Source organism: Acanthochromis polyacanthus, chromosome 11 (assembly GCF_021347895.1).
Source record: "Acanthochromis polyacanthus isolate Apoly-LR-REF ecotype Palm Island chromosome 11, KAUST_Apoly_ChrSc, whole genome shotgun sequence".
NCBI lineage: Eukaryota > Metazoa > Chordata > Actinopteri > Pomacentridae > Acanthochromis > Acanthochromis polyacanthus.
The window spans coordinates 27,525,550-27,537,740 of record NC_067123.1 but is presented as its reverse complement, the minus strand read 5'-3'; the positions used below and the strand labels follow the sequence as shown (position 1 = coordinate 27,537,740).

General features: G+C 41.4%; 2 protein-coding genes across 2 annotated transcripts; both read left to right on the top strand.

Moving 5' to 3' along the window:
- The first annotated feature begins 316 nt into the window (after positions 1-316).
- On the top strand, positions 317-6,638 carry nfe2l3 (nfe2 like bZIP transcription factor 3). Its single transcript, XM_022200916.2, has 5 exons — positions 317-1,229; positions 2,846-2,926; positions 3,473-3,580; positions 3,797-4,271; positions 4,372-6,638. The coding sequence occupies exons 1-5, from the start codon at positions 714-716 to the stop codon at positions 5,142-5,144; spliced, it is 1,953 nt and encodes a 650-aa protein (XP_022056608.2). The 5' UTR covers positions 317-713; the 3' UTR covers positions 5,145-6,638.
- Positions 6,639-8,625: 1,987 nt separating this feature from the next.
- On the top strand, positions 8,626-11,826 carry cbx3a (chromobox homolog 3a (HP1 gamma homolog, Drosophila)). Its single transcript, XM_022200917.2, has 5 exons — positions 8,626-8,769; positions 9,520-9,672; positions 9,895-10,051; positions 10,891-10,985; positions 11,239-11,826. The coding sequence occupies exons 2-5, from the start codon at positions 9,527-9,529 to the stop codon at positions 11,363-11,365; spliced, it is 525 nt and encodes a 174-aa protein (XP_022056609.1). The 5' UTR covers positions 8,626-8,769; positions 9,520-9,526; the 3' UTR covers positions 11,366-11,826.
- Positions 11,827-12,191: the final 365 nt, after the last annotated feature.

Here is a 12,191-nt window from a genome sequence, read left to right as displayed (position 1 = left end):
GACAGATGCAGGTCAGTAGTACAAACCAGTCATGCAAATGCCGTCAAGCCCCTCCGTCTGAAAAATCCCTCAGAAGTAGAACCAGAATCATTGAACGGCTGAATATTTGAACTTAGTCCTTAAAAGAGCAGTCGGCATATCTCCTGTGCATTTCTGAGATAGCATTAGTTTGATTTGTGCTATTTTTTCGTGTAAATAACAGGTTGGGTGGAGGCTGTAGTGAACAACAGTTCCTTGCTCTCGTTGGTCAATATCATGACGGACAGTCGTATCCTCCAATCACCTTCTGCTGCGGTCAACACTCTGGACCAATCAGCAGGAGTTATGCAAATCTGAAACGAACTTGCCCCAGTAGCGGTACGGCACCACCAGTTAGCTTTTCATATGTTTCATTTTCAGTTTAATTTTTAACGTCAGCAAGATTGTGATAGCTATTTAACGCCGATGAATAAGTTCTCCGCCATAAGATACAGAAGAGAAACACGTTTGCAATGTCTGCTCCCAGAGGTTCCTGCTAATCGGTAACTAAAGCTGATGGCTAACTGCTAACAGCTAGCATAGCTATCTAACGATTTCGCCGGTACAGGCGGACCTCTTTGTCTGACAGGGGAAGGCGTGCTCTTTTGTTAGGCTTTTCCCTTTGTCCTTTCGGGAAAGAGGAACTGTTGGGTCAGGATTTCACAGTTATCTGCAGTTCTGAAAGTATTTAGAAAATGCAAATCGCGAAAAAATACTTCACAGAAGGCCTGATTCAGTTGACGATCTTACTCAGTTTGATTGGAGTTCGCGTGGATATCGACAGCTACTTAAGCGGCTACTATTCGCCTCTGACAGAGATTAACTTGGGTGCTAGCTCAGCTTACATCCAGACACCCTTTCACATTTCAAGAGACACTCTTGACGGATACAGTGTGCACCCAAAATGTCCCGAATTGGACTATTTCTTTGCAAGTCGCCGGCTGCTAGACGAGGTGAGGACGTTGGGTTCCCCACGGTTCCCCACACAGTTGAGCGCATGGCTGGTACACCAAGTGTCTGCCACTGACAAGGCTGACAGTGGACCTTCAACCAGCAACAGCACTGATTCCAACACAGGGTTAGAAAGCCCCGAAGACGAGGCCAGGGATGTCAGTGAACACCTGCCTGCCAGTGGCCAAGAAGTGTGTCAGACAAACCCTGAACTCGGACAAGGGCCTTGTGGCGCTGGAGCCTGCGGGTTTCTTAAAGAGGCAAGTGTGATTTATGCACCATAAAGTTAAGCAGGATTTGATTCTAAGTAAGCCACAGTATACTGTCTTACAAGAAACTCTAACTGCCAGCGAAAGTATTTGACTAACTAAAATGACTAACTACAATCAGAACTTCCTCAATGGCTAACAAATGCTATTGCTAGCTAACCAGCACCATTAGCATAGAAAGATTGGTGTCCATCCAACAAGTAACTTAATATGTTGTAACATTTCCTTGTGTACCAGGAAACAAAACAACTTGATATGATAAACTGCTGAAAAAAGCTGATAAGTGCATTCCTTTTCAATCAGTATGTGTCCCAGTCATGTGTCACAACTTGCAGATCAGTAATTAGTTAAGTCTGACGGTGTTTATCCAGTTAGATTAGGGGGCTTATATTCATCAGGAAAATTTGGCAACTTAGCAGACTTACTTAATTGGTCTACTTACTTGGCCATAAAACCATTTTATGACACAGTCAAACATTACCAGTAATAAGTCAGCTGTCTGTTGCAGCTGTCACCCTTCACTATGAAACTTGTCACAATAGGCCCTCTCTGAATAGTTAACTTAAATAACAAAGAGCACCATGATAAGCACATAGATGTAAAACTGCCATGTGCTGAGTTGCTCACTAGCTGTTATTTTCAGAAATTAGGTGTAATTTCATCTAAAGGACATCTGTATTCCATGATAGTTTTTGTGTTTTAAGACTTTAATCATACCCTTTATATTCAATTCTCCCACTAATCCAGCTTTTTTAGCTTGGGGTAGAAACAGCTGCTTGGTGGATGTTATGTCCTGAAGGCAGTTGATGTAGTTGATTGTGTAACTATGTCCCCTTTCTTCGGTCTCAACCACAAGCTGTGGGCCTTGAGAGGTGGAGAAGTGGGGCTTGGATCCACACCCTGTTTGCTTACACAAATGCGGTGGTCCATACTTGAACACTGCCCCTCCTAGAATTTTTGTTCACATGACTGATGTGATGTTGACACATCTTTTACTTTTCTCCCTAGCTTTAGTGAAATAATCTGATAGTGGTTTGTGGGAGGTGCACTGTTTCAAAGTAGAGGATGACACCTGTGACATTTAAAATTTAAGCTACTCCAGTAGAAATTGACAAGCTCAGACAGAGCTTGGACAGAGCTAGGCTAGTGTGGCGTGCAGTTTGTCTCATTTTTGCCTCTAGCCTAACATAATACCTGATTCAGCAGTTATACTCCTTTTGGAGCAGAGGAGAATCCACCCCTCTTTAATAATTTGAGCATGGAAGTTACTTCTTTGTCTATGTGTAGAGATATGAAGAATTTTCCAATGGAGACAATCGGTGACCCACATAAGTGTAGGTTTTTCTGGTCATCTCTTATGGTAATTAGCCTAACTGTTGCAATAACAAAACAAACCATGTGTTAGAATCATATTGTAAGCTATACAATTATCTGCAATGGTTTGACTGGGATCAATAATAAACTAGAAACGTAATGATCTTTGGAGGTCGTTGGATGCTGGTTAAGAAGTAGTTTTCCTTGTCTTTTTTCTTATATCCCGAATTGTCTGACTCTTGTTTCCTACTTCTGTCTTACCATTCTCTCCATCTGCCTTTCCTTGTCCCCAGGATGTTGATGCTAAAGTTAAAGAGGAGGAGGAACCAGCTCCACTCACTCAGCTGGCTCTCAGTTCCACACTGGAACAAGAGGTATGAGTCCTCTTTGTCTCAGTTCTCTTCATTAGCTGCTGTATACTGTGGACAATGCTGCAGACTGCGTCACTGTTTCAAAAAGTTCTGTCTTTTGAATGGAAGCTGTATTGGATTTCTTTCAAGAGTGTACACAAGTGTTTCTCCTTCTCTCACAATTCATGGGTCATACCAGCATAAACTGCAGTAATGTTATGGTGTTTTGACCAGGAAATCCCATTCTCACGTGATGTCTTTGCTTTAATTGCACCATTCTGATGATAGTGCAGTTTTAATAACACCATGTAATATCAGTAATGTTGAAGCACAATAATTACTCTGTCTCTCAGAAGTATACTTACTTCCTACTACTTTCTGTTCCTTTTTGCAACTAGCTAATCTGATAGCTTTTAAGTTTTTTTTTTTTTAATTTTATTTTTTGCATCAGATTTAAGCAGCTTTTCTTCTTAAGTAAAGTGTTTACTATGCTATGATTGGAGGTTTTGGCAACTAGACATACCACTTACTTTGGTTAATGCACATTCTTTTTATTTTTGTTTATTTCAGAGTCTGCTTGAAGGCATCACTGCACTGTCCAATCCAACACGTCACCATCCTCTTCCCATTGATCTTGACCAACACTGGAGCAATTTACTCTCCGTTACAGACCTTGATGTAAGTTGCCTGCTCTTGTTCATTCCATTAAGCCCTATGTAAAATGACATTAATTTTACATCAGGCTTAATATCAGTTATGCAGGAATTCAGATGCATAAGCTAGTAACCATTGGTGTGGTACAATAGAGAGCTTTAGTGTGGCATGTTGTTGTGCCAGAGGACTTTTAAAGCCGTTAAAAATAACCTGCAACTAAAATATATGTCTCACATGTAGGACTTGGACTCCTTGGTTACTGAGCGTCTGTCGGACCTCGATGCTGATATCAACAGCGCCATCAGCCACGATGTCAGTTTGCATGATGCTATGGTGTCTAGTGGTGGAGTCTTTGATGTCACATCTGGAAGAGCGGAGTCCAGGACAATCAACCAGCAAAGAACCCTCTTCCAGCTGGAATCCACAGGCTCCTCGCACTCCAATGCTTCACCAGGGATGGCTCTGGGCCTGGCCGCACTCCCCTTCGCCTCAGTATGTAATTTAAGTGGAAACGTTTCATCACATGGTACACTGGGTGGCTGCCTGGATGAGGCAGTGTTTGATCAGATCAATCAGCTAGGTTTGGAAGACCTAGACACAATGGACACCCAGCTGATGGACTGTCTGGAAAGCATAGATCCCCAGGTCCTTGAGGACTTGGACTCGGACTCTGGTCTCTCTTTGGAGAGCAGCTCTGGAGGTCCAGTCTCTCCAGGTTAGTTAGTTTGTCGATCAAATGTCTTTATTGCTATGGCTTGTGATGCCTAGAAACTGTGTCATATATACTAACATGATCACATCTCACCACTTTCCAGGCTCATCTGAGATGTCATCGTCATCCAGTTCATACAGTGAAGATGAGTGCGGAGCTACAGGCTACAGCAGTGAAGTGGATTCCCTTCCCTCAAAGGGCATCATGGATTACAGCTCAGTGTGGTCCCCTGTTGATCCGAGTGAGAGTGTGTGGCATGACCACAGCTACTCCTCTCCTCCTTTCTTCAACCAGCCTTCAGTCACACTGCCCCACAAAACCATCAAAGAAGAGCCTCTCAGTGATGACGAGGATGGGCAACAGCTAGAAGAACGGGAGCTGAGTCGTGATGAGCTGCGTGCCCGAGCCATGTGCATCCCATTCTCTGTCCTGCAGATTGTCAACATGCCCGTAGAAGAGTTCCTGGAGGTTCTCGATGGTCACGACTTCTCCCCAGAACAGGTGACGCTGCTGAGGGACATCCGCAGGCGTGGGAAGAATAAGTTGGCCGCGCAAAACTGCCGCAAGCGCAAACTAGATGCCATCACTGGGCTCCAGGAAGAGGTGGACAGGCTGCGCGCTCAGAGAGACAGACTACTGAGGGAGAAACAGCTTACAGCCAAGACAATGGGAGCTGTGGGCCAACAGATAAAGCAGCTGACCAGAGACGTCCTGGCCCGGCTGAGGGATGATTCGGGACGGCCCCTGAACCCAGAGAGATTCACCCTGCAGTGCGGGGCTAATGGGAGGGTTGTAGTTCAGCCTGTGAGACGGCCTGTTGTCTCTACAACAGCTGGAAACAAAACGGACAAGAGGAAGAAGGATAAAAAGCAATGATGCAGTATTTCCAGCTGAGACTTGAGTTTTTAGGTTTTTGAACTTACTTACTGAACTTACTTGCCTGACTCTGGTTTTGGGTTCTCTTTTGTGAACGTGTGTGTGGATTCACCGCTGTTGGGAGCAAAAGCTGCAAACTGAAAGACACTCAGAACATGAATGAACAAAAAAAAAATCTCTGTAAATATAAGGTCTCATGGGAAAATGTAGCTTACACACTGGACATTGTTTGCGTATTCAAGATGAACAAGGCAGAAGGGGTGGTTTAAGGGAACAGCTACACTGCTGGCAATGCTATCAGCCTCTTTTTGTGCCTGTTAACATTAAAGTCATAGTCTTATCATTTTCACAGACAAGCATTTGCAACCAGTCAGGCCTTGGTGTCAACAGGGCCAACGTTGTGACAGTTACTGGATAGAGATCTAAAAGAGTGGATTCTGTTTGTTTGTTTCCATGTACCGGTAATCTTCCCTCTCAGCATATACCTATTCAGTATAAGAAGGAGGTTAAAGATTGTATTTATTAAAGTTTCTGAGGTTACATGCATCACAAGACTGTCAAGGACAGTATCTTTTTTTCAAAATTGTAATTTAATGTCAAAGTGATAAGAATATTGGAACATTCACTATCTAAAGTTTACAGGTTTTTTTGAGACAATGGAGGGCATGTACTGATAGGCAAGGAAAATTGAAGTGACATTCGAAAAAAATGATTTCATTCTTTACCTTACATGTCTTAATGACATACATTATACCAATGATTGAAATGACAAGGCCTTAATTTTCATTTGAAAAGTGTTTTTGTTATTGTGTGTGTACATGATCCACCTATGCACATTATCATAACAAAAATGTTGTATGAGTCTGCCATTGCATGTTTAAATCAATATCGAATAATTAGTTTCAAGCACAATTTGACCTCACCCCTTTCATTTCAAGTACTATAGAGTTTTGGCAAGATTATATTCTACCTCACGACTTAGTTTTTGTTCATTTTTTGGCTAAATTTGAAAATGCCCTTCTTTTAGGGTAACTTAAGTGCACTCTAACTACAAATTCTGCATTGTTAACGTAGCCCTAAGTAGACATGAACTATCCCATTTTTTTAAAAAAACAAATACAATCACCAACTCTATTTAATAAGTTTGGATGTTGCTTTTTTATATATTTGAGATTATCTGAGAGCAGAATTAAGTATGACAACTTGCCATTTTTCATGGGTACACTGCTTTGTATTGTCAGCTGAGTGAGTGAGATAAATGGAGCATTTAGTAAAAAAACTTTTTTTTTTTAAGTCGTTATTTTCCCCCCTCCTGTGTGGTTTGGCAAGAGTTTACTTTATTTGTATAAATTTTAAGTTTCATAAATGTCTTTCTTTGTTTCTGAAGGCTTATGTGTTTGATTGCATGGTGATTGTTGGAAGTATGATTTGGCTTTGAGGATTTAAGTTGCTCTTGCAGGTATTGCTCTTTCTGATTAAAAAAGATGAACTGACTGTCTTGTTCTCCCCAACGACTCCTGTGTGAATAACCGGTATGGTCATCCTCAAGCTAAACAACAGTTTTTCAAGGCCCTTAATTATAAAACCACAATTACAGGGACACCTTCTGAGGAGAGATGTAGTCCAAACACTTCCTTCTGCATCTCAAGACATTAGAATATCTTGGAAAAAATGTATTATTTTCCATCAGTTCTTTAAGAAAGTAAAAATGTAATAGATTGTAATTATGGCACAGGAGCATCAACTAAGTCTTTACAGAAATTGGACATTTCTGTATTGTCAATCTGTTTTTTGACTGACCTTAGGAAATATAGGGCTCTGATGCATGGAGTGGAAAATCCGCAATGCTTTGTGGGCCACTGAAAAGTTTTACACCAGCTGAATGCAAGACACTGCCCCCGTTTTGTTCTTTTGGTTTTTGTTTGGCAAATTTTTACAAATTAGAAACATGGTGCAACTGTGCTCTGTCATTAACTGCCACAATCGTTCCCACGGTCACTCCGGTAAAAAAAAAAAACGATGGGGTGAGATTTTTCTCATTTCCAACGTGGAAGCAAAGGCAGGGACCTCGGATATGTGAGCTAACAAAGAGACGCCAAATGGCCTGGATAGCAGCCATGAGACGAACAAACATCACTTTGAACACCATCGCCTGACACATGTTGGTGTGACTGGTAACTTCTGTTATATTATTAGTGTGTTGTGGTGTTAGTAGTGTTATGCTATTTCACACGTAGCACTTAGTTGGACAAGGTAGCTCAGGGCAGTAAAAGCAAAGCAAACACAGTCTCTCTCTTTCCTCACTCATAGGAGATTGACTTGGAGAGTACAATATAACTGACCTTATTAGTGCCAGATAATAACTTCAGATACTTGGTTTTTCATGAGCTATATCTCATTCAACTTTAAAAGGAAAGTACAGCACAAATAAGCAAATGAAGTTAAAAAAAATCGATTTCTATTTAAAAACCAAAATGTTTTCTAAACTTCTGACTCATCAAAGTAGCCACCTTTGGCAGACAAAACAGCTGAACAAACTCGTGGCATTCTTTCCACGATGGAAATCAAATATTCTTCAGAAAGTTCTTCCCAACTTGTTTCAGAAGTTTCCATAAATGTGTGGCACTTGTAGGTTACTTTGCTTTCATTCTTGCTTTCACTCTTCTATCATACAAGCTGTTGACTCAGAAACTTGTCCTCTGATTCCGTTGTGGTTTTGGGTCTTCCAAACCTCTTCCTGTCAGAGTTTCCCCCAGTTTCCTGGTGCCTTTTGATGGTGAAGAAAACTGTTCTTTCTTCACAATTTCTCCGTAGTAAAGACCTACATTTTTAAGTGTTAAGATGGTGTGTCTCACTTCTATAATTAATTGCCATTTACAACACTGTAAATAACAAAAAGACAAGATAAGCAGGTTGGTAACATTACCATTAAAGGTTAGTATTCTCTGAAAAACTGGCTGTACAATACTATAAAAACACTTCTAATATTAGAATGTATAGAAATAAAAAACGTAATTAAAATTTAATATACAATATTTACACATTTCAAGGCACAGTGATTTAAATTGAATTTAAAGTGATTTAAAATGACTTTGACAGGTAGTAGGAAAACAGTTGTATCAAACTACCTAAAGGTGCGTAGATATTCTACAGTCACATTGGTTGTACTGTAATCATGACCACAACCCGCTCTGACCACTCAGTGATGAGTTGTACAGTCTGATGGCCAGGGGGACAAAAGGTTTCCTGAGCCTGCTGGTGGAGCAGGGGAGAGTCAGTAAACTGAAGCAGAAACACACTCATCTGACTGATCACAGTCCTGTGCAGAGGATGCTGTGTATTGTCCAGGATGGAGAGAATCTTCACCAGGGTTCTTCTGTCTGCTGCTGAAACCAGAGTCCAGCTCTGTGCCCACCAATTTATTCTTTAAAGGACGGAGTGAGCAGGACAGAGTAGAACAGGTAACACAAGAGCGCGAAGCGCGTTTTCCTTTCAGGCTTCCGTAGAGGAGCGACCAGTAGCTTTTGGCGCCTGCCCTACGGTGCTGCTCACTGCCTGCCTGATAAAAGAGGAAGCTGACCGCGTGGTAAAGCTGCATCCCTGAAGGAGTTCTTATTGTTTTACGGTGTGTATGCGTAACTGACGTACCATAAACGATGCATCATGCAATATTCGTGCATAATTTAATTGCTTTACTAAAGCAAAACAACGGGTTGCATGCTAGGGGTTTTATACACTGGGCCGTGTTGCAGGCAAAGCAGTCTGCGCAGAGAGACCACAGCAATATTAGCTGCTCTATTGTTTAAATTCTGTTGTAATATTTCGACTTAAACGACGTCACTTAGCTTTAAAGTAGAAGTGCTTATTCCCGGTGTTATGCTAGCTGTATCAGCGATGTTAAAGGTTTTTTTGTGCGTATTTGTGTGGGACAGCGGGCGTTTAGCTTTGTTAACTTTTGCAATTGCTAATGTAACTAAGCTGTGCTTTGTCGTCATACCACCATCCTAAAGTAATGCTCGGTTGCAGGTGGCACCGAAAAGTCGAGGAAATACTGGCACCAAATGATCGCTGTTGTTAGCCCGCCGGCTAACTATTATTGTATTTGGCTAGCTCTGAACGCCACATGACGCTTGCGCTAATTAGCGCTATCTTCGCATGACTAAGTGGTGTGCAGGCGTTGTTGTGTATATGTACGCTACTGGTCTGGTATTTCAACAACAAAATGATGACAGAAGAATTTACAGTGAGTGTGTTTACGCCCGCAACAACCGTGGTGGATTTGGGGCCTAGTGATTTTCAGTGTAGAAAAGAGCACTGGTTCAACACGTTAAATGTGACGCAGCTGGCGTGACCGCACTCCTCCTTATTTTTACAGCAAAAAAATGGGCAAGAAGCAGAACACCAAGACTAAGAAGGATGCCCAAGAGACGCAAGAGGAACCCGAGGAGTTTGTTGTCGAAAAAGTACTGGATCAACGTCTTGTCAATGGGAAAGTAGAATTCTTCCTGAAGTGGAAAGGATTTACAGAGTGAGTTGCCTGGGACACCTGCCCTCTCCTGCTGAGCTGGAAGTGCTTCCCTGGTATGGGGTTGTGCTATATGTTTGTCTATAGTCACTGTGGTTGCATGAAGGAGCTGCAGCTCTAATACAAGCTAGTCATTGAGCTATATTGCTTGTATATTTATTGCCATAGTCTGTGTTGAGGGATGTTTGGAGATGAAAATGTTGACCATCTTTCTGCTCATTTTAGTGCTGATAATACCTGGGAGCCAGAGGAGAACCTTGACTGCCCAGAGCTGATTTCAGCATTTTTGGAAGCACAGAAGAACGTAAAGGAGAAGCCTGCTCCTGTTAAGAGGAAGGCATCCACAGATGAGCCAGAGACAGAATCAAAGAAGAAAGAGGTGGTGAGTTAACAGTTATTTTTGCCTGGGATCGACCTGCCTTTTATCTAGAGTTAAGAAACAGACAGGTACCAAAACTGCAGAACCGTCACACCCTGCACATAACTAATTTTAAGTCCTCACTTCTGGTATTCATTACAGAGCACTGAACAGCAAAACTGTCCCAACAAACAGCGTCACTATGAACAATTAAATCAGACTATGATGACAGGAGTAATTCTTAGCGAATCCTAACTTTGAACTACTGTTTATCATAATTGTGTTAATATTTTCATTCCAGCAACATTGTTCTCTGCTCCATTGCACTGTCATTGATTACCTCATGTATATACTGTGCAGATAATTCTGTATTTACTGTTAACACCTGCATGTGTCCTAATCAGAATCGGCACAATTTGCACTAAACTTCGGTTCACTTTGAGCATGCTCTTTCATACATGTTCATGGCTGTGCATAACAATTACACTCTAATGTTCCTTTTTCTTTAAGCTTGCTGCCATAGTTTGAATGCATGCATGTTTTTTTTGTTTTTTGTTTTCAGTGTTGTAATGAAATTCTGTCAGTAATGCTGAATCTGATTCCAACTGGCCTTTCCTTGAGGGATCACACTGCTTGAATGTATCAGTGGCAGTCCTTAGCATGAGGGCCATTTCTCAAAGTGGAGAAACTGTCATATTGCATCATCATATTTAGGAGATATATCCACGTCAGTCAGTTATGCACCTACTGCTACTGAACTGTGATGTGGATTGAAGAATTGGAGTCAAAGTTGTGACAGTATACATAAACTGCTGCTCCAGTTTCTTGCGTCTCCTCACGTGTGCCGTTGTCTCCACATACAGGCTGAGAAACCACGGGGCTTTGCCAGGAACCTTGAACCAGAACGAATCATTGGCGCAACAGACAGTAGTGGGGAGTTGATGTTCTTGATGAAATGGTGAGTTACAACATGAAAAGATGGTCTTTAAATCCAGATAAATAAATAAAAATAGTCGTCTTTTGCATGTATTGCACTTGAAACAGTTTATTCCCACTCATACTCTGGCTTCGTTGTATTCCTCAGAGAAGAGTATGTCTATATTTGGTGCTGTATCAGAATTTCCTTTCTAACAAGGGGTTAAATACTGGACTTACTGTGAGGGTCCTCAGTTCCTCTAATGCTTTTATTTCCATCTTTTCCCTTTTCTTAGGAAAGACTCGGATGAAGCTGATTTGGTTCCAGCCCGTGAGGCCAACACTCGTTGCCCTCAGGTGGTCATTTCCTTTTATGAAGAGAGATTGACATGGCATTCCTGTCCAGAGGATGAAGCTCAGTAGTGTTTTTCTGCAGTCCCTTGAAACACCTGTACCCTTTCCTCAGGACTGGATTCCCTCCTCTGGCTTGCCTTCTAGTTTTAGCTAGTTAGTTATTTTTGAAGATGTTTGAACGTTCGCGTTGTTTGGTCGAAGAGAGTTGTCGTCATGCTGTGCATTTTCTGCAAAACTGATGTTGCCATGTATAATGAAAGAAGTCTTCCGGTATCTTCATGATTGATTGGTTCTTTTGATAAACCCACCACCACACACATTCATACCCATTCTAATGTTCTGGATTCTACAGTAAATAATGGCTGCTTTAATCTGTTCAACTTTCAATCACCTCTTTCTATGACCTTCTCATTCTCTTATGGTGTTTTTTTGTTGTTTTTTTTCACTACAGTTGTGATGTTTTGTTTCAGAAGTGTGTTTTGTATCTGTAAATATTATTTTAAGTTCTAATAAAGGTTTTATGTGGCCAACGTTCCTGGCTCAGTTTTTGATTGTAAGGAAATATTTAAGACTTGGAAAAATGTTGCACTGCATGGTAGTGGTGTAAGCATACTAATGAGTATATCCAAATTTTAGTGGTCTTAGTGGCAGTCAACCCTCAAAATGTCTCAAAATTTGAGTGTATCCCCACCACCATCACCACCACCTTTTCTCCAAAGGAGGTAATGTCATCCTGTTTGTCCTCTAATGTAGAAAATGCTTTTACTTTTATTGTCCTTTTCTGCACAGAATGGGTCGGGCATCTAATATTTTGCAGAACACGGATTCTTTATTGCCCAGAAAGTATGAATATTGTAGATAAACTTGCAATGCTTTAGCTTAAGTAACAATGTAT

Bases quoted from the DNA above. Each gene is read 5' to 3' on its own strand.
- nfe2l3 (XM_022200916.2), top strand. From the start codon at position 714: ATGCAAATCGCGAAAAAATACTTCACAGAAGGCCTGATTCAGTTGACG. The intron at 1,230-2,845 runs GCAAGTGTGATT...CCTTGTCCCCAG, and splicing joins CCTGCGGGTTTCTTAAAGAG to GATGTTGATGCTAAAGTTAA. The intron at 3,581-3,796 runs GTAAGTTGCCTG...TCTCACATGTAG, and splicing joins TCTCCGTTACAGACCTTGAT to GACTTGGACTCCTTGGTTAC.
- cbx3a (XM_022200917.2), top strand. From the start codon at position 9,527: ATGGGCAAGAAGCAGAACACCAAGACTAAGAAGGATGCCCAAGAGACG. The intron at 9,673-9,894 runs GTGAGTTGCCTG...TGCTCATTTTAG, and splicing joins AAGTGGAAAGGATTTACAGA to TGCTGATAATACCTGGGAGC. The intron at 10,986-11,238 runs GTGAGTTACAAC...CCCTTTTCTTAG, and splicing joins TTGATGTTCTTGATGAAATG to GAAAGACTCGGATGAAGCTG.